Here is a 20,860-nt window from a genome sequence, read left to right on the forward strand (position 1 = left end):
CTTTCCCCTACCTGTTATCCTGACAAATGGCCCTCGCTCTTCAGATTACAGTTCCAGAGAGCCCTCCACCAGCAGCCATTCTGAGCAAGACACTCTTGTCCTACCTGTTTGTGTGTCTGGGTCTCTACTAGACAGGGCCCAGGAGGCCAGGGACCGTGTACTTGTTCTCACTGTATCACTCAGTAAACATTTGTCAAAGGGTAGATGAACAAGATAGTCTTGTAATGAGGTTTGCTCTTTAAAATAAATAATATTGGTAGAGTCATAATGCTTTCCAGACAATATTTCTACATCTGTGTTTCTTTTAAAATGTCAAATTAAATGTCACAAGTGTGCTATCTCCATAATCACTAAATATACATTTTTATGCTCTGGATTAAATGAGTGACACAGGTTGAACATTCTACTGCTGTACCTGAAACAAAGTCCTTTTTTTAATTAAAGAATTTTTAAAATTTGCTTTATTAGGTATTTAGTTCCATTTTTCTTCTCCCTAAAATGCAGAAAGTGACAAAGATTTGGGATTACCTTTACACACACAGAAATCTACTCATCCTCTCCTCCCCTCCATAAACTCCCAACAAGGTAGATACACAGGAAGTAAAGGAAATCCACTGATGGACAAAAGTAAATAATACTGGAAGCAACTACGAAAGGTTAAGTGTGAGGAATGTAGGACACCAGAGACAAGTAAACAATTCCCAGCCTGCTCTGGTTATCACTGAGAAGAAAGCAGAGGAGGATCTGTGGGTATCATAAAAACATAAATTACCTAGAAGCCACAGGTGAATTGGTAAGTGTCTCTAGGATAATCACTTTGGGGAGGGGGCTAGATACCTCAAATCATTTCCATCTTTAATGAAACATTCTTTGCTTGGCCATCATTCTAATCCTCAATTAAATGAAGCTTATAAATGTCAAATACAAGACCAGCTGATGCAACAGGATGAAATGCACTAGGCTGATTTTTAGGTATCAGTGTCACGTTGGAAAAATAAGAGCAGGACGGGCTTTAATTCATGCATTTTAAAATAATTTGGGGGGGGTCAGCTTTGCCAGCGTCTCTGGAGCCGGGACTAATCCCAAAGGCATCATAAATAAAGTCAGCCTGACGATGCTTCATCAGGCAGCTGAGGCAATAGTACAGACACCTGGTCTTGGCTGCTGCCATTTTACCTGCTGAGATACTCCAGCGACTCCTCCACTTACTAGACAAGACAGAGGACCTTACAGGCTTCCAGAAAATGCAAACTCTCTTCTGTGCCAACAGCATACACATCTTACCACAAGTGGTGAGAAGCTATAGGCTTTTACTTCACTTTTTGAATTGGGGTCTTCCCTTTACTTCACCACCTGGGCCTAGGAAGGTATATTAGTTTCCTAAGATGGCTATAAGAAAGTATCACAAACTTGGTGGCTTAAAACAACAGAAATTTGTTGTCTAACAGTTCTGGAGGCCTGAAGTCAAAATGTTGTAGGGCCATGCTCCCTTCATGGCCTCTAAGGACAATCCTTCCCTGCCTCTTCCAGCTTTTGGTAGCCCCAGGCATTCCTTGGCTTGTAGATGACCCACTCCAATCTCTGCCTCTTTTCTTCACATGGCGTTGTTCTTGGGTGTCTGTTTATTGACACTGTCTTCTCTCTTTTTATAAGGATACCAGTCATATTGGATTAAGGGCCCACCCTACTCCAGTATGCTTCCATCTTAACTAACTCCCCTGCAAGGACTCTATTTCCAAAGATAGTCACATTCCGTGATACTGGGAGTAAAGACGTCAACATATCTTTTTTTTTGGGGGGGCTGGGAGCAGTGTACATAATTCAACCCATAAAAGAAGGATAAAAGAAATCATTCTAGTTTGCTTTTGCGTTATGCATAGTTTGTATGTTAGTATTTTCTGTGTAACCTCTTACTTAGAGGAAAAATAACTTGTTCTTACTTCCATCTTTGGACCAGAAAGTTATAACTCAGTAGAATTGTATGGAGAAATCAATTCCCGAGTTTCCACTGTGTTCCACGCCTCCACATTCTTCACCAGCTACAAATGATTCTCTAATTTCCACCACTTTCTCAAACTACATACACTTAATTTTCACTAATCAACGTCAAGCAGCCCATCACCAAACCATCAACTTCTAGAATCTCAACCCGAGAATTCCTGGCCCTAGTGAATTCCTAACAACTGTTATTAACATGAGAATTTATTTTCTTTTGGTCATTTGGGCCCTACTCTCAAATTATGTGTTCACACTCACAAATCTCAAATGCCTACATGTTTCATCACCACAAACTTTCAAAGTTTCTTCATGGGTGGTTATAGGAAGCAGAATTAGCGAGTCAGTTCAATGAAAACCAATTGTACCATGACTTGGTATCTGGAGAAGAGCACCCAGACACACCTATAGACAGAGAAAGCAGGATGTCTTAAAACAGTGATGCATCACTTGGTCTTGCGACTTGAAGACTGAGCCTATCAAGTTTCAGGTATCCACCCGAGATGCTCCCTTATAGGTGGATAGGTGACATAGTAATCCACTCAAACGTCTGATTTAACCATTTTAAAAGCCCAAAGTCATCTATGACAATGATACCAGTATTGACCACAGGGAATCTTAAGCTTTGTGGTGACAGGAAAATGCCAAAGATCACAGATCCAGAAAAGGAGATGCCTTTCAGCTTTAGATGGGAGTCTCCTAAAACCACCTGGCAACAACTATGGAAAAGTCCTTGCCCCCATGGAGTTTGTATTCCAGACTGAAGAGACAGATAATCAGCAAATAAATAAGGACATTTATAGTGTTTCAGATGGTACAAGCCAACAGAGAGGTAAGGGAGGTTATAGGGGTGTACCAGGAGGAGGGACAGGGTGGGTGGTCAACGAAGGCCTTGCTGAAAAGGTCACACTTGAGCCAAAATATAAAGGAAGTGGGCTTCCCTGGTGGCGCAGTGGTTGCGCGTCCACCTGCCGATGCAGGGGAACCGGGTTCGCGCCCCGGTCTGGGAGGATTCCACGTGCCGCGGAGCGGCTGGGCCCGTGAGCCAAGGTCGCTGGGCCTAAAGGTCACACTTGAGCCAAAATATAAAGGAAGTGGGCTTCCCTGGTGGCGCAGTGGTTGCGCGTCCACCTGCCGATGCAGGGGAACCGGGTTCGCGCCCCGGTCTGGGAGGATTCCACGTGCCGCGGAGCGGCTGGGCCCGTGAGCCATGGCCGCTGGGCCTGCGCGTCCGGAGCCTGTGCTCCGCGACGGGAGAGGCCGCGGCAGGGGGAGGCCCGCATAGCACACACACACAAAAATAATAAATAAAAATAAATAAAGAAAGGAAGTGAAGTTCTAAGCCGGTTGATTCCTATTCCTTCATAAAGGATCCTTTGATTTTATAATTCTCTCTTCATGGATTTCACTTTTTAAAACATCTCATTTTCCAAAAATATGAAGTCTTGGTTAATTGTCAAAATACACACTCTTTGTGGAAAGCTCCTCAGGATGCAGACAAAAGTTGGGCTCTAGGGCTTCCCTGGTGGCGCAGTGGTTGAGAATCCGCCTGCCGATGCAGGGGACACGGGTTCGTGCCCCGGTCCGGGAAGATCCCACATGCCGCGGAGCGGCTGGGCCCGTGAGCCATGGCCGCTGAGCCTGCACGTCCGGAGCCTGTGCTCCGCAACGGGAGAGGCCACGACAGTGAGAGGCCCGCGTACCACAAAAAAAAAAAAAATAAAAAATAAAAAAGCTGGGCTCTTGACTTGCATAGTGGAAAGCTGAATTCAACCAGCAGGACTTAGACAACAGGACCCTCACCTCCCTGTTTATTTCAGCTCTAGATTTCTACAGGGATGGTGTTAATTTAATCTAAAGGAAACCCTCTTGCAGAACTTCATGGTTCCAGCTCAGTAAGACTTACAATGTCGTTGAGAGCACCCATACTAGATGTCAGAACATAAGCGCCAGGGAGCAGAGAGCATTGCGTTGCTTGGTGACATATTCCAGCGCTCAATATATTTTTGTTGAATTGAATTTCTTGAACTCACGCCATTCGCCTGGACCATTCACCGATCAGTGGGATTGATTTTCCCATTTAAGATCTGTTTCTTCCACAATTATCATAGTTTCTATTTTTCTTTACCCTCCATGATGCCAGCACATCACTGGGCCATGATTATTCTTGCAGCTGAGTTACATGTGAGATGACTGAATGTGTCAGAATGATGAGAAATCAGTGATGTAAAAATGGGGAAGGTTGGAGGGTAGGGGCACATTTTTCTCTAAATGGAATTATTAGCTAGAACTCCCAAGAAATATAAAAATGCATGTTTGGAGAGAGGGATATCCAGAGGGAGGGACACAGTACCCACAGATAATAAAGCCATTTTCCTTTCATTCCCCTACTGATTTTAGCTGTTTTAGAAAGACGAAAGTGGAGGCTCCAAAGATCCATGGTTATCTCTGGTCGTTTGATCTTAAGGGCTGCTGAAGACACATTCCGTTTGGTTGTCAGATAGTAGCTGATGCCATCACCAGGGTGGGGTTTATATTTTCCCACCGTGTGCTTCCTACAAAGTTCTGCTGCTGATAGCTATTATTTTGTATTATATTTTATAAAGCATGTACTCTCTTCTACTTAGCTATTTCTACACTTTATCATACCCCAAACCTATCACTGATGGTGACAACCACAGATCTCTGTGATTTGCTCTCAGGAAAAGATCTTGGTGAAGAAAGATAGATCAGGGCTGAATTCTTTCGTAGAGATCATTTTTTTCTACTCTTTTTCTGAAAGAAAGAAATTTTACCCCCTCGGAAATGAAACAAAGCTATCTCACCCAAGATGGGTTATATATTCATCAACTACTTATGTTCAATATTTGTTGAGTACTTGTTATATGCTAGGCAACTTCCTAGACCCTGAGGATAGAGGAGTGAATAAAACAGAAACAATTCTTAATCTCATGGCACTTACATTCTAGTTTACATAATATGAGGTGCCATCTTAACCAAAATTTCCTACTTTCTATGGGTCATCAAGGGATGGGGCAGAGGCTGTCATTTTAATGTGCATATTTGGCTTTCCCTAGTTGGATTTTTGGCTTTAACTTCCATTAATTTGTCTTACATCTAAATTAATTTTTATGAGCTCCTCATTATATATCACATTGATTTAAATAGTAGCAATAATAATAATAGAAAACACTCAAAAGTCCAAACTCATTAGCTTGAAAGCTTCAGCCTTTCTCCTGAGATACAGTTCACACCATACCCTGTAGGCTGCATATAAACCTAACTAGAAAATAAAGAAGGGAGGGCTTCCCTGGTGGCACAGTGGCTGAGAATCTGCCTGCCGATGCAGGGGACGCGGGTTCGTGCCCAGGTCCGGGAAGATCCCACATGCCGCGGAGCGGCTGGGCCCGTGAGCCATGGCCGCTGAGCCTGCGCGTCCGGAGCCTGTGCTCCGCAACGGGAGAGCCCACAGCAGTGAGAGGCCCGCGTACCGCAAAAAAAAAAAAAGAAAAAGAAGGGAAGTTTTGCCTTGCAATGAAACCAGCCATAGTTTAATGTCCATTTTGAATGGTAAAGGTATTCTTCCATAAACAGTTCGTGAATTGTTCTTTTGGTTATTCCATTAGTTGTACACATGGTCATTACACAAACCATTAAACGTAATGAGGAATAAACTGGCTATAACTTTTAAGCCAGTTAAGCCTCCATTACCTATAGACACAGGCAATCAACTCTGGGAATACGTTCCCACTACTCATAGGGAAGGATTACCCGAAGATCACAGGTTCCTTCCCCTCCAGTACTGAAGCAATAGCTGCTCAATTAGACAGAGCGCTGTTAGCATCAAAGGAGGCCCCATGGTGTCTCTTCAAACTGTGGATACTTCATCACTCAAGGTGAAAATGGTAGAAAAATGCAACTTATCACAAATTTGCTGTAAGTGGACAATTCCTGCCAAGATGACATATGTAACTTTGCTTCCTCTGATGTCACCGGATAATATAACTCACTGCTGAAACACTGTTGACAGTAGAAAAAGGAAAAAAAAAAAATCTGTGGAGCCAAGGATAATATTACAAAAACAAGGAATGACAATGAGGCCATTTCTGCACATGTCTGCATTTCAATTGGCAAACCACAATCTGGAGATGTATAATATCACCGCGGCCACCGTCTAACCCAGGATTCTGTTCCCAGGTGTGAGCTTAGCACTTTGCCCATGGACCTCTGCAAATAATTACTAGCTTAAAAAAAAAAAAAGATTGCCACCCCACCTGGCCCCCTTCCCCAAGCAGTACATGAATATAGCAAATAAAGTGACTAAAATCAGCCTTTTAAGCAACTGCCCAGCATAAATCATAACTTGGCAAGAGGCTATAACATTTGTCTGTAATGGTTCTACACAGTATGACGTCCACTTCCAAGTAGATGTCTTGGTAAATATGGCATCAGAGACCATGCCTAAGGAAAAGCTGAGTGGAGATGAAATTCCATTTCAGAATGAAATAAGTAAGTTACTATGACCATCTGTGATCTCCTACACAAGCAAAGAGCTGACTGAACACATCTGCCATGTTATAAACCTATCGGCTTGCAGATGCTTAATTTCTTGGTATCTTTCATAGCCCCTACCATTGTAGGCACTCATTTACTCATTCAGGAAATATTGTAGGTCATGACCTAGTTACCAGGCACTATCTTAAGAGCTGTGATATAGAGGATGTCCCATCTGATAGGGATATTGCCCTCATAGATCTTATACTGTAGCTGTGAAGGGGAGAGATTATCAAGTAATCACGCAATTACATAATTACACATACTACTACTTCCGTGATCTCTGAAGTACTAATTCCGTGAAAGGAATTACTCCTTTCTCTGCCCTTCAGTAGTACTTTCTCATGTATCTATTAAGCACTGACTAATGTCTGTCTTGTGTTATGAACTGGGTACGTATCTATGTCTTTTTAGATGGCAATCACTCAAGAATAGGGCCACATCTTTGTGCTTTTCAGCACCTCGCTCCTCCCATACCTTCTCTCCCACTACCTACCCCTGCCTGGGGCTCCTACCACCCTGGCTTGCACAGAACTCCCCTTCCCCCCCAAAAAATGTCGAAATAAAGCTGACCCACTCACTAGCTTTTCTGTGTGGGTCAAATTCATTTTATTTCTTAGGCTTCCATTTATACATTGGGGCTAAGAATTTACCACTAGCCTCTTTGGGGCATTGTAACTCGAAGAATGAAATGGAGATCCTCAATATAAAGGCAGCAGGATATAAGGACCCCTGAGAGACAAAGCAATAAGCCCAAAGGCTTAACCACTGGTATGGAAAAAGGAACAATTTTACTGGACTCAAGGATCTAAAGTTGTATCAATGCTGGTTGATATCCATACTCAGTCTTAGATAAACTGAGATAATAAAGGCAAGGCAGTGGGGTTTTCATAGGCTAAATTTATTCAACTTAGGTTGAAATTATCTTTCCTAAAATGCCCCGTTTTGTGAAATAATGGTAACAATGGAGTTTTTAAAAATGTATGACTTGTTAAAATCTAAATAAAAGGCAATCTATATCAGTCTCTTCATTTTTTCTTTGGAGATTTAACTGTCCCATAAAATCTAACTATCTGGGAAACACTGGCTTAGGGTGTCTGCTTTCATTGGCTGGAACAGCTCACAGCCAAAGTCAACCCAGATATTCAAGCTCATGTCGGGAGGCAGCTTATTGGCTGGTGTGTTTCATGAGGACAGCAAGATCCAAGGAGGTTCAGAAGATAATTTTCTTGGCAGAAAGCCTTCTGAATTCAAAGATAGATGTTTTCAGCCTCTCCCTTGGTTGAATTTTTCTTTTTTTCACACGGAGACGGTAAAACTAGCATTCTCCATAGTGTTTACAGCTGATGGCGTGATTATAAGTGAGGTTAAAAGAGTAAAGGAAAAAGGGATGTAGAACAGGGAAACCAAGAGAAGGAAGACATGAGGCAACAGAACATACAGAATGAAGAGTGATTAAAAGGTTGAGGTGGGGTAAAGTGAGAAAATAAGAAGAAAAACAAGAAATTCACACACACACACACACACACACACACACACACACACACACACACACAATTGCCATTGCCAGCTATAGGAGCCAGTGGTTCATGAGTTCTATGTTGCCACTGATTTCTCTTTACTTTAGTTGCTGAAGGACAGAAAACCAAGCCTGCAATTTAACCAAAGACTTCTTAGCATAAAAGGAAGCTCTTCAGCTTTGTCAATCACACAAGAGCCAAACTCAAGGCCAAGAACCCTAACATGAATTATATTCCTGACATACCAGTGTCTTCACCTTTGCTAACTATGTCTGTCTTCTTCCAGGACTGAGGAGATTAGTTAAGAAGGAGTAGTTATACACTTCCAATTGTGACCCATTCCTGGGGACAAAAGAGGATTACATTTCTGGAACTCTCCTTCCTAAACTACTGGTGGGGCGCGGTAGCAGTGGTGGTGAGCAAAGCAAAAGAAAAGAAAACCCAAACCATGTTTGCTCCTAAGCCTCACCTCACCTGCCAAGGGTGAAAGGAGTTATTAACACAGTAGCATAGATGCTTATCCATGTTCTTCCCAGGTTTGACATCCCCAGAAAACTTCCCTTCCACTTAGAAACAGAAGCATGCCCATGTTTTGATGCCCAGATCATCAAAGACTGTAATATAGTCTTATGGGTTCCCACTACCCTTTACCAAACAGTGTAGTGTAACTTTAAGAGTTGGAAACTCGTCTCTGTCTCGGAATTCAGCACTTTCACACACACCAAGAAGATCTGAGGGATAGTGCGTGTAGGGTGTGCAATGACCAAGGATAAGTTCCTGCCATTTGGGCCCATTAACTGAAAAACGGGAACTTAGAACCATTTCCCTTCCTGTCTCACTTCCCTTAGAGCTTAACCACCTATTGGATAAATATGGCAGGTCCACTGGTCATTCCATTCCCCCTCCATTTGCTTTCCTTTTAGGGGAGAAATAAATCTTTCTGTTCAGAGGATAAGCATTGCGTTGCGGTTTCCAGTCTAAGTTAAGCTACATTTGGAAGTTGGAAGGGACCCTCAGGCCAAGAGCCACCGTGAATAAAGGGTCTTGTTCACAAGCCCTGTGATGTGGCTGGGTCATATTGCATTCTTCCTCGCCCTGCGGAGGCAGTGAAGTTCAATGCCCATGTAGTAAAGATTTTACCCAGCAGATGGGAGTAATAACACACAGCACATATTTCTAGGCAGCAACTCTCTTCCAAATTTATAATCCAAAAGAGCACAGTAGTAAATCCCACAATTTTTCTGAACCCTGAATTTGCTAACCCACTCTCCAATTCACAAAACATATATGGTTAGTCATAACTCAAGAGTCTTGAGTTTATCTCAGAACTCAAGTATGGCTGAAGAAGAGAGTAATTGGCAAACATTTCCCATGGAACTGAGGCTTTTTTATTACCATTTCTGTTAGATGTTCTGTTTTATCTTTCAGTTATTTTTTTTAAATGTCATTTACCTGAGGTACTTCTGTTCTTAGAAAATTATTTTCACACTTAATTTTAGTCTGAAAATACAATGATTTTTTTCCCCATGACTTTTGCTGCGTTCTCGCTGTGCCCCTTAGCCAAATTTCTATCTATGCTTATGAAATACTGACTCAGCTGAATCCCAGGTGAAACACTTAAACACTCTCTCACAAAATGGAGATGACTGATCCGTTCTCTTCTGGTCCAAATATTTCAGCAATCTTCAGGTATAGATTAGGTCGCCAACATGACAGATGATAAATTTTCTGAGATCCGATATTTCTTTCACATCAATTTAGAGACACATGCCTACAGTTTATAATGGCAAGTCTTGAAATTAGTAGCTGAAGGAATATGCTTTGCACTGTGCTTCACTATGCAAACTAAGGGTACAAGGGTATGCATATATATTTTACTTCAATCAATTCATCTTGTGGAGTGCAATGAACAGAATTACTTTTATCTTTACTGACGACTTTTGAACCAGTCCTGTCAGAGAGAGTGATTAAATGAGCACCAAATATGTTCCCTCTCCCTGAGCACAGAACCAAACTACATTTCCCAGCCTCCTTAAACCTAGGTGGGGGTCATGTGACTAATTCTGACCAATGGGATGAGAGCAGAAGGCGAGTGTCACTTCCAAACCAAGGCAGTTAAGAATGTGTGTGTGTATGTGTGTGTTCATGTGCACATGTGCTGTTTTGGACACTCTCCTTCTGCCTACAATACTGGCTGTATATTGCCAGAGTGACGTTGAAGCCAAGTGTCAAAGATGGAGGAGCCATCGTCCTCTGTTACAGCACAGGAGAAAAAGATCCCCAAGTCACCTCTTAGAGGAGCAACCCAAACAAGAACAACTGTGCTGGAATCTAAGTCAGTAAGATATAAGTTTTTACTGTATTAAAACACTAAGAGTTGTTTTCTTCTTTTAAACAGCAGTTGTCATGCCCCAACTAAATCATAAAAATAATAGTGTTCTTTTTTTCCAAGTTTGCATGTACACCAACAAAATGCCTATACATAAAATGCGTTACGTGGCATACCATTTTTGATATAAATAATACACTGTTTTTCATTTGAGGGTGATCTAATATTACATATCTCCCACACTTAATTTTATAATTTCAGGTTCATGAGTCACTCTTTTATTATATACATGAGGCAATATATAAGCAATATTGCCAGCTTGTACTACAACATTTTCTCCATCCTTAATTGATTCAGTGAGTCTCTGCCTAAGACTTTCTGATGTCTTTTGTTTTCTTATTCAGAATTTGCCATTATAATTTATCTAATGATTTACCAATTTTAAGTCATATCAGCTATTTGATTAGACATATAATAATTGTTTTAACCCTTTCTAAGGAAACAATGCTTGATGAGGAAATGAGGGGTAGAATAGAGGAGAACTCAGAACTCCAGAAATTCTGGTCCAGGGGACCATGAGATGAAGTATATTTACATTTACTCTCTTCAGTCTTACTTTATGCTAAGAAACTAAAGACCTGGAATGCTAACTTCCACCCTCTGATGATGCTTACAGACGTCAATGTGGCTCAATAAAAGGAAACAAAGTGTGGATTTAATTATCTTTGGCTATATTTTAGGCTTTATCATTTGCAGCCACAACTTTCTCTATCTGTAAACTGGGCATCATGTAACATATCAATTTTCAAGGTGAGTAAGGAACAGCCTTAAGACACAAGGCATTAATATATTAAAATATAGGTATTCGAGTCCATAGAGTTTGTTTTTTTTTTTAAAGGCTTTTCTACAGGACTTTAGAAATCACCACTCAGAGAACTAAGAGAAGAATCTACCTAACTGGATTAGTGTTTGTGAATGGAAATGCTCTATAAAATCCACAAAACGTCTGGCATGCTTTAATCTAGTTTTAACATATTTTAATAATATGGACATAAGAAATTTAATTACAACCCAAAGCTGGCAACCGAAAGAGGCATCTATAAGTATTTTTGCATTAGCACCAACCCAGACATAGGGCCTTGTTGCCTCCAAATATTTGAGTGTGTGTATATACACATCTAAAGACATCTGAACATGATGCTATCCTACTTCACTTAATGGTTAAGAGCGTGGGCTCTGGAGTCAGGCTGAGTTCAAATCCCAGCCCCACAGTTACCACTGGTATGACCTTGAGCATGTTTCCTAACACCACTGACTTAGTTTCCTCACCTGAAGAATGAGGATAAAAATAATGATTTGTCTCATGAGTGGCTGTGAGAGTGAATGTGAATTATCTCTGGGGAAGCACTTAGCACACCTCCTGGTCATACAGCAGGTGCTCAGCAAACATTAGCTATCTTTATTACCCTTCATCTGCATATTTGAATTGGTCGTATTCTTAGTCCCTTAGAGTGAATCCAGCTTGCCCAGGGGAGCCGAGGTCTGAATAACACATTCTGTGGGTATCTGTGCTTTGCCTTGAGAATTCTTCCAGCCCACCTCTCTCCACACTTGGCTTCCACAAGATGCCTCCTAGGAGAAGAGACACACACTCTTCCTCTGCCAGACTCATATACTTCTTTTTTTTTTTTTTTAAGTTTTTACTTTTTATTTATTTATTTTATAGAAATATAGTTGATTTACAATATTAGTTTCAGATGTACAGTATTATATTAGTTTTAGGTGTACTACATAGTGATTCAGTATTTTTCTAGATTATACTCTATTCAAAGCTATTATAAAATATTGGCTACATTCCCTGTGCTGTACATTACACCCTTGTATCTTATTTATTTTATACATAGTAGTCTGTACACCTTTTAATCCTCCACCCCTATCTTGCCCCCTCCCTCCTTCCTTCCCCCCACTGTTAACTAATTTGTTCTCTATATCTTTAAGTCTGTTTCTATTTTGTTATATTCATTTGTTTCAATTTTTAGATTCCACAAACAAATGATAACATACAGTATTTGTCCTTCTCTCCCTGACTTATTTCACTAAGCATAATACCCTCCAGGTTCATCCATGTTGTTGCAAATGACAAAATTTCACTCTTTTTTATGGCTGCGTAGCACTCCTTTGTGTATATGTACCACATCTTCTTTATCCATTCATCTGTTGGTGGACACTTAGGTTGCTTCCATATCTCGGCTATTATAAATAATGCTGCTATGGGAGTTCCCTGGTAGTCTAGTGGTAAGGATTCTGTGCTTTCACTGCAGAGGCCTGGGTTCAATCCCTGGTTGGGGAACTGAGATCCCACAAGCTATGCGGTGTGGCCAAAAAAAAAAAAATGCAGCTGTGAACATTGGGGTGCATATATCTTTTCAAATTAATGTTCTCATTTTCTTTTGATGTACACCCAGGAGTGGAATTGCTGGATCATATGGTAGTTCTAGTTTTAGTCACTGAAATTTTTAAAGCCATGAATGTAATTTAGCAGGAACACTATCACAGGCAATCATTTTTTGTTTTGTTGCTAAAGGTGTTGGATACATGTTAGGGTGATTTTTTTTTTTTGTCTGAGTGTATGACAGGAAAATGATGTTTAAATCAATATGTAAATCAAAGTATCTCCACTAGCATTATTAATCTAGAAGGAAGTATTACATAGACAATAGCAAAAGGAAGGACATTTAGTCTATATTTTCAAATGGGACTGGATCATTTTAAAGTTGTTCACTGGCAAAATTTTTCACCAAGTTAGTATAGATTATACGCTACTTCATAAAAGATAGCAATAATGAAGTTTGGGTTTTTTGTTTTGTTTTTCAGTATTTGCTTTCAGAGAAAAATCCTTAAACTTGTAGGGATTTCTGATACCAGAAAATTTTGATATATAAGAGTATATTTAGCAATCAGGGTGACTTAGACCATGGTAATTGGCGTATGTATAATTATAATTTGCATTCCAGTTATTTAAACTGAGATATCCTTGATCAGGTTGGACATACTGTGAGTAGAAGATCTCTTCTTCCAAGAAATAAGATGGAGACAGTCTTCGGAGAATGGCCTCACTGAATTGGTAAGTTAACTTTCTCCAGATTTTGATGACTTCCCCAGTTCTTCCATAATTCCTCAGCGCTCTGGCCATTTTCTGGTAAGTCATGGTCTTCTGGTTGCCTTTTCTTTTCCCCCAAAGTTGGGCAAGTTTTTCTTTGTTTTTTGATACAAACCGAAAGATGTCTTTGGTTTGATCTATCCACTGAATACAAGATGCCATCTCGGGATTACACAGGTATTCATGAAGGTATTCAAACAGTCAGAGCTTCTTCCTGCCTTTTCCTCCCTTTTGCTGGAGAAGAGTAGGTTGCACCAGCTGGTTTTCAGGGATGTTCTGCAGAGACTGATGAATATTTCCTTCAAAACAGAGGTCCGCAGCACTGTTCTATATAAATATATTACTGTTCTCCAATTGTAGACCGGTTCCTCTGTGGGCAGCACACCATAGCTGCTGGAATTTCCTCTGACATGAGAACAGTGGTTGAGGAAAGCCAGGTAATTCTTGTAATTTGAGGAGTACTGAAGATCACCAGTTGAATGTTGCCTCAGTACTTCAAAAGCATCTTCAAATGCTTGACCCAGCTTGTCCTGTTCAACACAAGCCATGCTCCATTAATAAATTGACAATTCTGTCCATCAGAGGCCAATCTAACATTTCCAGACTCATATACTTCTTTATCTGCCCCATGATACTTCTTTGGGCATTTAATAATTCAGTGGAGAAAGTGGATTCTTCTATTGTGCTAGCTTTTTTCAGAATATTTAAGGTGTTAGCCAAAATCACTGCTCTCCTGTTACTGCATTCCATTCCAACACGTCATGAAAGAGTTGATCTCCAAAAATATATATTACTGAATCATAATTGCAATACAGGGTGATTCATTCCATTATGATTATTAACACTATTATATTAAGATTACTCAGATTAATTTCCCTCCTAACCACTGTAATAATGTAAGCTTTTTTTGGCAAAGGACATTATGTAATGTATTCAGTTATCCTAACTATCACACATATTCTATATTTTTCATCAACCAAGTATTTACTTTAAAAATACATGGAATAATTTTAGAGGAAATCATTCTATTCCCAATTGCCACATACAGGCTGAATTTTTTTAAATCAATCGACGTAGTTTAGAAGTTAAAGTTTATAGTTCTACACAATGCTGGCTAAGCTACTCGTTTTGCTGCTACTGATGAAAATGCTGATAAGCGAAGATCAATGCTGCTTTTACTGCTTATACAACTCAAAAGTTGGTCCCAAGGAAGGCTTCTGTGTATTGGCCATTGTTCTCCTCTCAATAGGTGTGAATGATGGCAGATGAAGTGACAACAGCTCCCTCTGGACCATGGGTAGGCACCACTGACCCCTGCCAATCTCCTTTGCAGGAGGAGTGAGTGTCTATCTAGGGTGGTATGTCTTGGATGGATGGATTTCACAGTCAGGATGGATGTGACAGAGCAGCTTTTTTCTGGGCTCAAACCTCAGTACTTTAATTGTGCTCTCCTCCCTACCCACACCCTTAGCTCCCAACTGTTCCAGCAGGGATGGACTCTCACGTTTCCTCTTTCCTGAGTCCAGGATGTTAGGAGTAACTGGAGTGTTTCTATGTAGATGCCTAGGGAGGGGGGCAGAGATGGGGGTTTCTCTCTTACTGGTTAATTTTTTCTGAAGATCCACTCAGTGCAGTAAGTATATGTGGTGGGGAAAGGGGAGTGGGGAGCAGGTGTTCTATCGTCTATTGGCCCATTTTATTCTGTTTTACTTAGGGACACACGTTTCATTCTGCTGGTCAGCTTGTGATCATCAGTTTAAAGTGATGCCTGCTTGGTGATCTGCTGTGAGGTAAAGCATATGTATCATCTGAACTGAACAAGAGGAGAAAAATACAACTATATTTTGTTGGAGAAGAATTCCCATTGACAGGCTGACAGTTTCTTTACCAATATTTTTTTATCCCACTCGCTCATTTTTGGCAGGAAATATATGACATCCCCACGATGAATAAATACAGAGTCTAAGTGTATCCTGGGGACCAGAGCATCAGAAAGCCATTATCACCCCGAGGTCTGAAGGGGTGACCCACTGAAACTGTAGCTGTAAGTTAGAAGGGGGCATCCAACCGGAGCTGTGGCCTTCCGAAGAGGAATCAGTTACTGCCAACCACGACCAGGTAAGGAGCATTCATGGGGAAATGAATGCCTAGGACTCTCTCCTTCCACCCTACAACCTCCTGCCAGTGCCACCCTTTGGGGAAACCCAACTTGAAGACAGAGGGCAAGGGAGTCTGTTGATGCCAGCATCCCAGGACACAGTGTGGGGGAGCCAGGCGGACAGTGTATGAGAAAGAGCCAATGGGGAACAGTCATCACGTAGACAGATCTTCAATAATCAAGCCAGGGGCTTCCCTGGTGGTCCGGTGGTAAAGACTCCTCCTTCCAATGCAGGCGACGCGGGTTCCATCCCTGGTCGGGGAACTAAGATCCCACATGCCGCGGGGCAACTAAACCCGTGTGCCACAACTACTAAGCTCGTGCACCTCAACGAGAGAGCCGTGTGCTGCAAACTACAAAGCCCACGCGCCCTAGAGCCTGTGCCAGGGCTCCAGGCACGGGCTCCAACAACTAGAGAAGAAAAACCCCGCGCACCACAACTAGAGAGAAGCCCGCATGCCGCAACGAAAGATCCTGCATGCCTCAACGAAGATGCTGCATGACGCAGCTAAGCCTTGACACAGCCAAATAAATAAATAAATAAATAAATGAGAAAAATTTGAAAAAGATAAAAAAGAAAGAAAAGAAACAAGCCACACACACTCACTCCCCTGTTCAAACTATAATTAACTTTCAAAGCACAGTTCAAGCATAGCCTCTTGGGAGCTTTTCCTGGTAACTCCAGTTTTTACTGATTTCCCTCTTATTTGAATTTATAGCACTTAAAGCTTGTCTTGGTATTTCTCTTTATACACATAAGGAAAGGGAGTTCGAACCTGACATTTGAAATACTTCTTTTTGCAGTATATTGAGGCTTGGTTAGAGACTATATTGATGAACTATATTATTTTATATTTAACAGTGTTGCTCCTTTAAAACATTAGTAACTCCATATCTTAGTACTTGAAACAAAACTTCTGAACTTCCTAGCCCAGTGGGTGCTTCAATGTTCATCAGCTTTATTCTTTGAACACTAATTTATTAATGGCCTCCTATAGTTGGTTCCAACCCTGAATGTGAAGAAGTGAGGATATAGCCCTTGATCTCAGGAGCTTCTATTCTTTCTTTCCATTCATTAATTTACTCACTTGTCCAACAACATTTTAGTGTGTACCTATCATGTGCCAAAAACTGTGCTAGGTACTGCAGTTCCAATGGTGACAGGAAGACAGACCTGGCGTCATGGAACTTGCAATCTAATGAGGGAGAAGGTATCCAAAAACAATTTTAAAAGCATCACGAAGGAGCAAGTGTAAAATTGCAACTATGATGACTGCAATAAAAACAAGGCTATGGAGAGCAATGAGGAGAAATAACAGAGGGAACTGACTTAGGGAAGTGAGAGAAGGCTTCCCTGAGGACAGGGTCATTAATGTGAATCCAGAAGAATAAGAGTTAACTAGATGACTGCTAGGAGGCACTTTATAACCACAGGGAACAGTAAAGCCTGTCTCCAAAGAGAGGATGGCAAGGAAGGGGACCTAAGGAGGACACCAATGGGTTAGGTGGATACAGTAGGGGCAAGGGCCAGGAACTGCCTGCTGGGGAAGTTTTGGTAAGGATCCTGATCTTCATATCAAGAGTAGTAAAGTTTGGGATTAACAGATACACACTACTATATATAAAGTAGATAAACAACAAGGACTTACTGTATAGCACAGGGAACTATATTCAATATCTTGTAATAACCTATAATGGAAAAGCCTGAAAAATATATACGTTATAGCATTATGTTTATATATATATATATATATATAAATGAATCACTTTGCTGAACACGTGAAACTAACATAACTTTGTAAATCAACTACATTTTTTAAAAATAGAGGAAAAAAACATAGCTCATGCATATATAACTTTATAACACAGTTATACTCTTCAACAAAATTTTTTCTGTACAGCAGTCTAGTAATGAAATGAAAAATCTGAATTCTTTCCAATAAAAACATGTGCAATTGAATATTAAAAAAAAGTAGTAGTGAAAAGCCATTGGGGGCGTTTAGGCAGTGGACTAGGACATAGTGGGAGAAAGAAGGAGAAGTGGATGAATTTGAATTTGAACGGCATGGGGGAGATAAGATCGGTAAGGACTTGGTGAATCACTGGATATAAGGAAGTAAGAAATATACAGTGAGAAAGTATCTATCACGCATTAGTAAAACGGGTGAGGAGCTAGTCATTGAGATAGGAAATGCTAGGATAGGACCAGATATGACAGGAGGGGGAGAACACAGTGACATACAATGTGCTATACCATAGTACTACAAGGGTTATAACAGCTTATATAACAAGATGTGGTAGAAGCCAAGAGGGGTGAGAATCGTGGTCAATACAGTGTTTTTACAGCGAAGGATACTGCCCAGCAGTATGACCACTGTCTTATTTAATAAGTCGCTAAAGCTAGAATACCTATAGATATAAAAGACTTAATGTGATTTCTAAAAACAGTCTATTTAATTCAAGATCATATAGTAGGTATAAGCTAGAAAAATATGGGACTGTGTTCCTCTCCCTTTGCACTTGGAAAAATGGAGATTTACAGCAGTTAATAACATGGCCAATGTCATATACTCTTGAGTCAGCAGAAAAGTAAAGGGAGAAAAAATAATCAAGTTTCAAAGAGCTGGAAGGAAATTTAGAGATCATTTGACCTAGTCCCTTCGTGGGCCAAGAGTAGAAATTTTTGTCAAGGTTTGATAGGTAGCAACAGAGGTGTAACTAGAACCCAGTTGTCTTGACTCTCAGTCCTGCATTGCTTTTGTCACTCCAGCACATAAACTGAGTTTCAAGCTAACGCTTCATTGCTCAAGGATTTGGCCTCTCCCAGTAGCCAAAGAATTCTATTTGAAAGTGGTGGATAGCAAAAAAGCATCATGGAGCAATTGAGGCCCAGCTATGCTAGGTGAAAACGTAGGCGGATGTGAACTTTGGCAAGTCCATGAGGACCACATATGAGAACAATTACAACTCCCTGTGATCTCAATTTCTTCACCTATAAAATGCGATCATTGTGAATAATTATGTTCTTCTTCTATGAAATTATGGTTCTATGTATGATTCTTCCAACATCTTAATACCCCGCTGGACTTGGGAAAATAACTCTACCTTTCATTGTTTGCAATATGTTTCCTGGTGAAAGGGAATATGTGCTGGTTTTTATCATTGAACATATTTTCATGTTTAAACTCCAGAGAAAGTGAGAGGAAAGCATAAAACAGGAAGCATCTGTATTTTTAACTGGCAGAGCAAGTGGAATTTGATGTGACTTCAATATTTTTCACTGCCTTGTATTCACAGATGGCTAGAATTCAAAAGTGCTTTACATAAGAAAATGGGTGGAAACTGGTAAGAAGACCTTGCAAAGAGAGGAAGGAAGGAAGGAGGGAAGGAAGAGGGAGGGAGGGAGGACAGAAGTCAAGATGGGAGTGGGGAAGGAGGAAAGCAGGAAGATTATGAATACCCCCAGGTATTACTAATCTACCACTGGAGGGAGAAGCGGGAGGGCAAGGAAGGGAGAAGGAGGGGGAGGGGAAGATCGAAGTGGAGGAAGAGGAGGGAAGGAGAGAGAAAGATGGCAAAATTGCGCTGACTTTCCTCAGTACGGTCTAGAGATAGGGCTTTGGTTCCGAGCTAGCTGACCTACTTGGAAGTCTCGATTCTTCCACTGTTTGCTGACTGAGCAGTCTAAATTACACAGACTTTCATTCTCCTCCTCCAAAAGATGAAGCAGCCAAGAGAGAATGAGAGAAGGGTTTCAGGTGAACAAAGTTTCACCAAAGAATATCCTTGCTGTTTGCACAAAAGCACATATTCAGTAGGACTTGGTCCCAACACCTGGACTGAAGCACGTCATGTCTATCACGCTGCCTTGGAAGGAAGCTCTGCAACCAGGGTGGTTGTTTGATCCCTAGAACTAAACGGTTACTATGTTCTCCCATCCTACTCTTCAGACCACCCATGGTCTTCTGGTTCTGGTGTTCTCTTAGATATTTTTTCATATCTGCTGAAGAATACTACTATCACTTTCTTCCTTAGTGTACCCATGGATTCTGAAGCTTTCCAACCTTAAGGATCTCTGAGAAGTCAGAAAGGTATGTGAATTCAGATCCAAGGAAGATTCTTTTAGAGCTTTTCACTGGGTTTCTTGACTTACAAAACCAGTGGTATGCAATATTTTGCTATTGATGAGAGACTGTCAGGGAGTTGCTGGTTGGCTACAAACCTAACAAATACTTTCTTTGCACACCTAAAATTAAGAGTAGTAACGGCAGCTGGTAGACCATGGAGGCAAGAATTTGTTTTTCTCTCACTCTCTTCCTCAACAGTACAACCTGGTATCTACTTCTTTTCTTTCTCTCCTTCTTTTCTATATTTCGTCATCCTTTTCTTTATCAAAGAGTCAGTCTATGGCAGATCATGAAAGGAAGGCTGTCAATAGTGAGGGGAGAGGGAAAACATAAAGGATATAGTCACCCTCGGTTGTTTCTTTTTCCTCTGCTTCCAGAGCTGGCTTGTCCCGGCAATGTCCCCCAACCCCACCCACTTCGTGCCCCCTTCCTTCTAAACCTCATATATCCCTTCTGCCTAGACCTCTGACCCACTTGGAAGAAAACCCTTAAATGCCCAGCCTCACTTGAGTCTTACTTTAAAGCTTCATGTACTCAGTGTTGGAATTTCTCTGTACTTTCTCCCTTTTACTACAGAATGTAAGAAAAGACAAAATAGAAAGTACCAGAGACTGCTTCATACTTCACTGGTTTCTCACTGTTGCTAACAGATTTATTCATTTAATCTGAAGAGTAGAAAGTTCTTTCCCGGTGGCCAATGAAGGGAAAAACTAGTTTAAAAGCAATCGGTTGAAGACACTGATGAAAGAAATTAAAGATGATACAAACAGATGGAGAGATATACCATGTTCTTGGATTAGAAGAATCAACATCGTGAAAATGACTCTATTACCCAAAGCAATCTACAGATTCAATGCAATCCCTATCAAACTACCAGTGGCATTTTTCACAGAACTAGAACAAAAAATTTCACAATTTGTATGGAAACACAAAAGACCTCGAATAGCCAAAGCAATCTTTTTTTTTTTTTTTTTGGCGGTACGCGGGCCTCTCACTGTTGTGGCCTCTCCCATTGCA

General features: G+C 40.9%; 2 protein-coding genes across 2 annotated transcripts in view; both read right to left on the minus strand.

The window, feature by feature from the left end:
- NRG1 (neuregulin 1) overlaps positions 1-20,860 on the minus strand; it is a 1,065,472-nt gene that overhangs the window by 546,532 nt on the left and 498,080 nt on the right. The window lies entirely within an intron of this gene.
- Positions 13,349-14,106, minus strand: LOC102973833 (transcription factor Spi-C-like). Its single transcript, XM_055080833.1, is given in 2 exon segments — positions 13,349-13,885; positions 13,888-14,106. Coding segments are annotated over 2 exon segments (756 nt in total).

Source organism: Physeter macrocephalus, chromosome 20 (genome assembly GCF_002837175.3).
Source record: "Physeter macrocephalus isolate SW-GA chromosome 20, ASM283717v5, whole genome shotgun sequence".
NCBI classification, from domain to species: Eukaryota; Metazoa; Chordata; class Mammalia; order Artiodactyla; family Physeteridae; genus Physeter; species Physeter macrocephalus.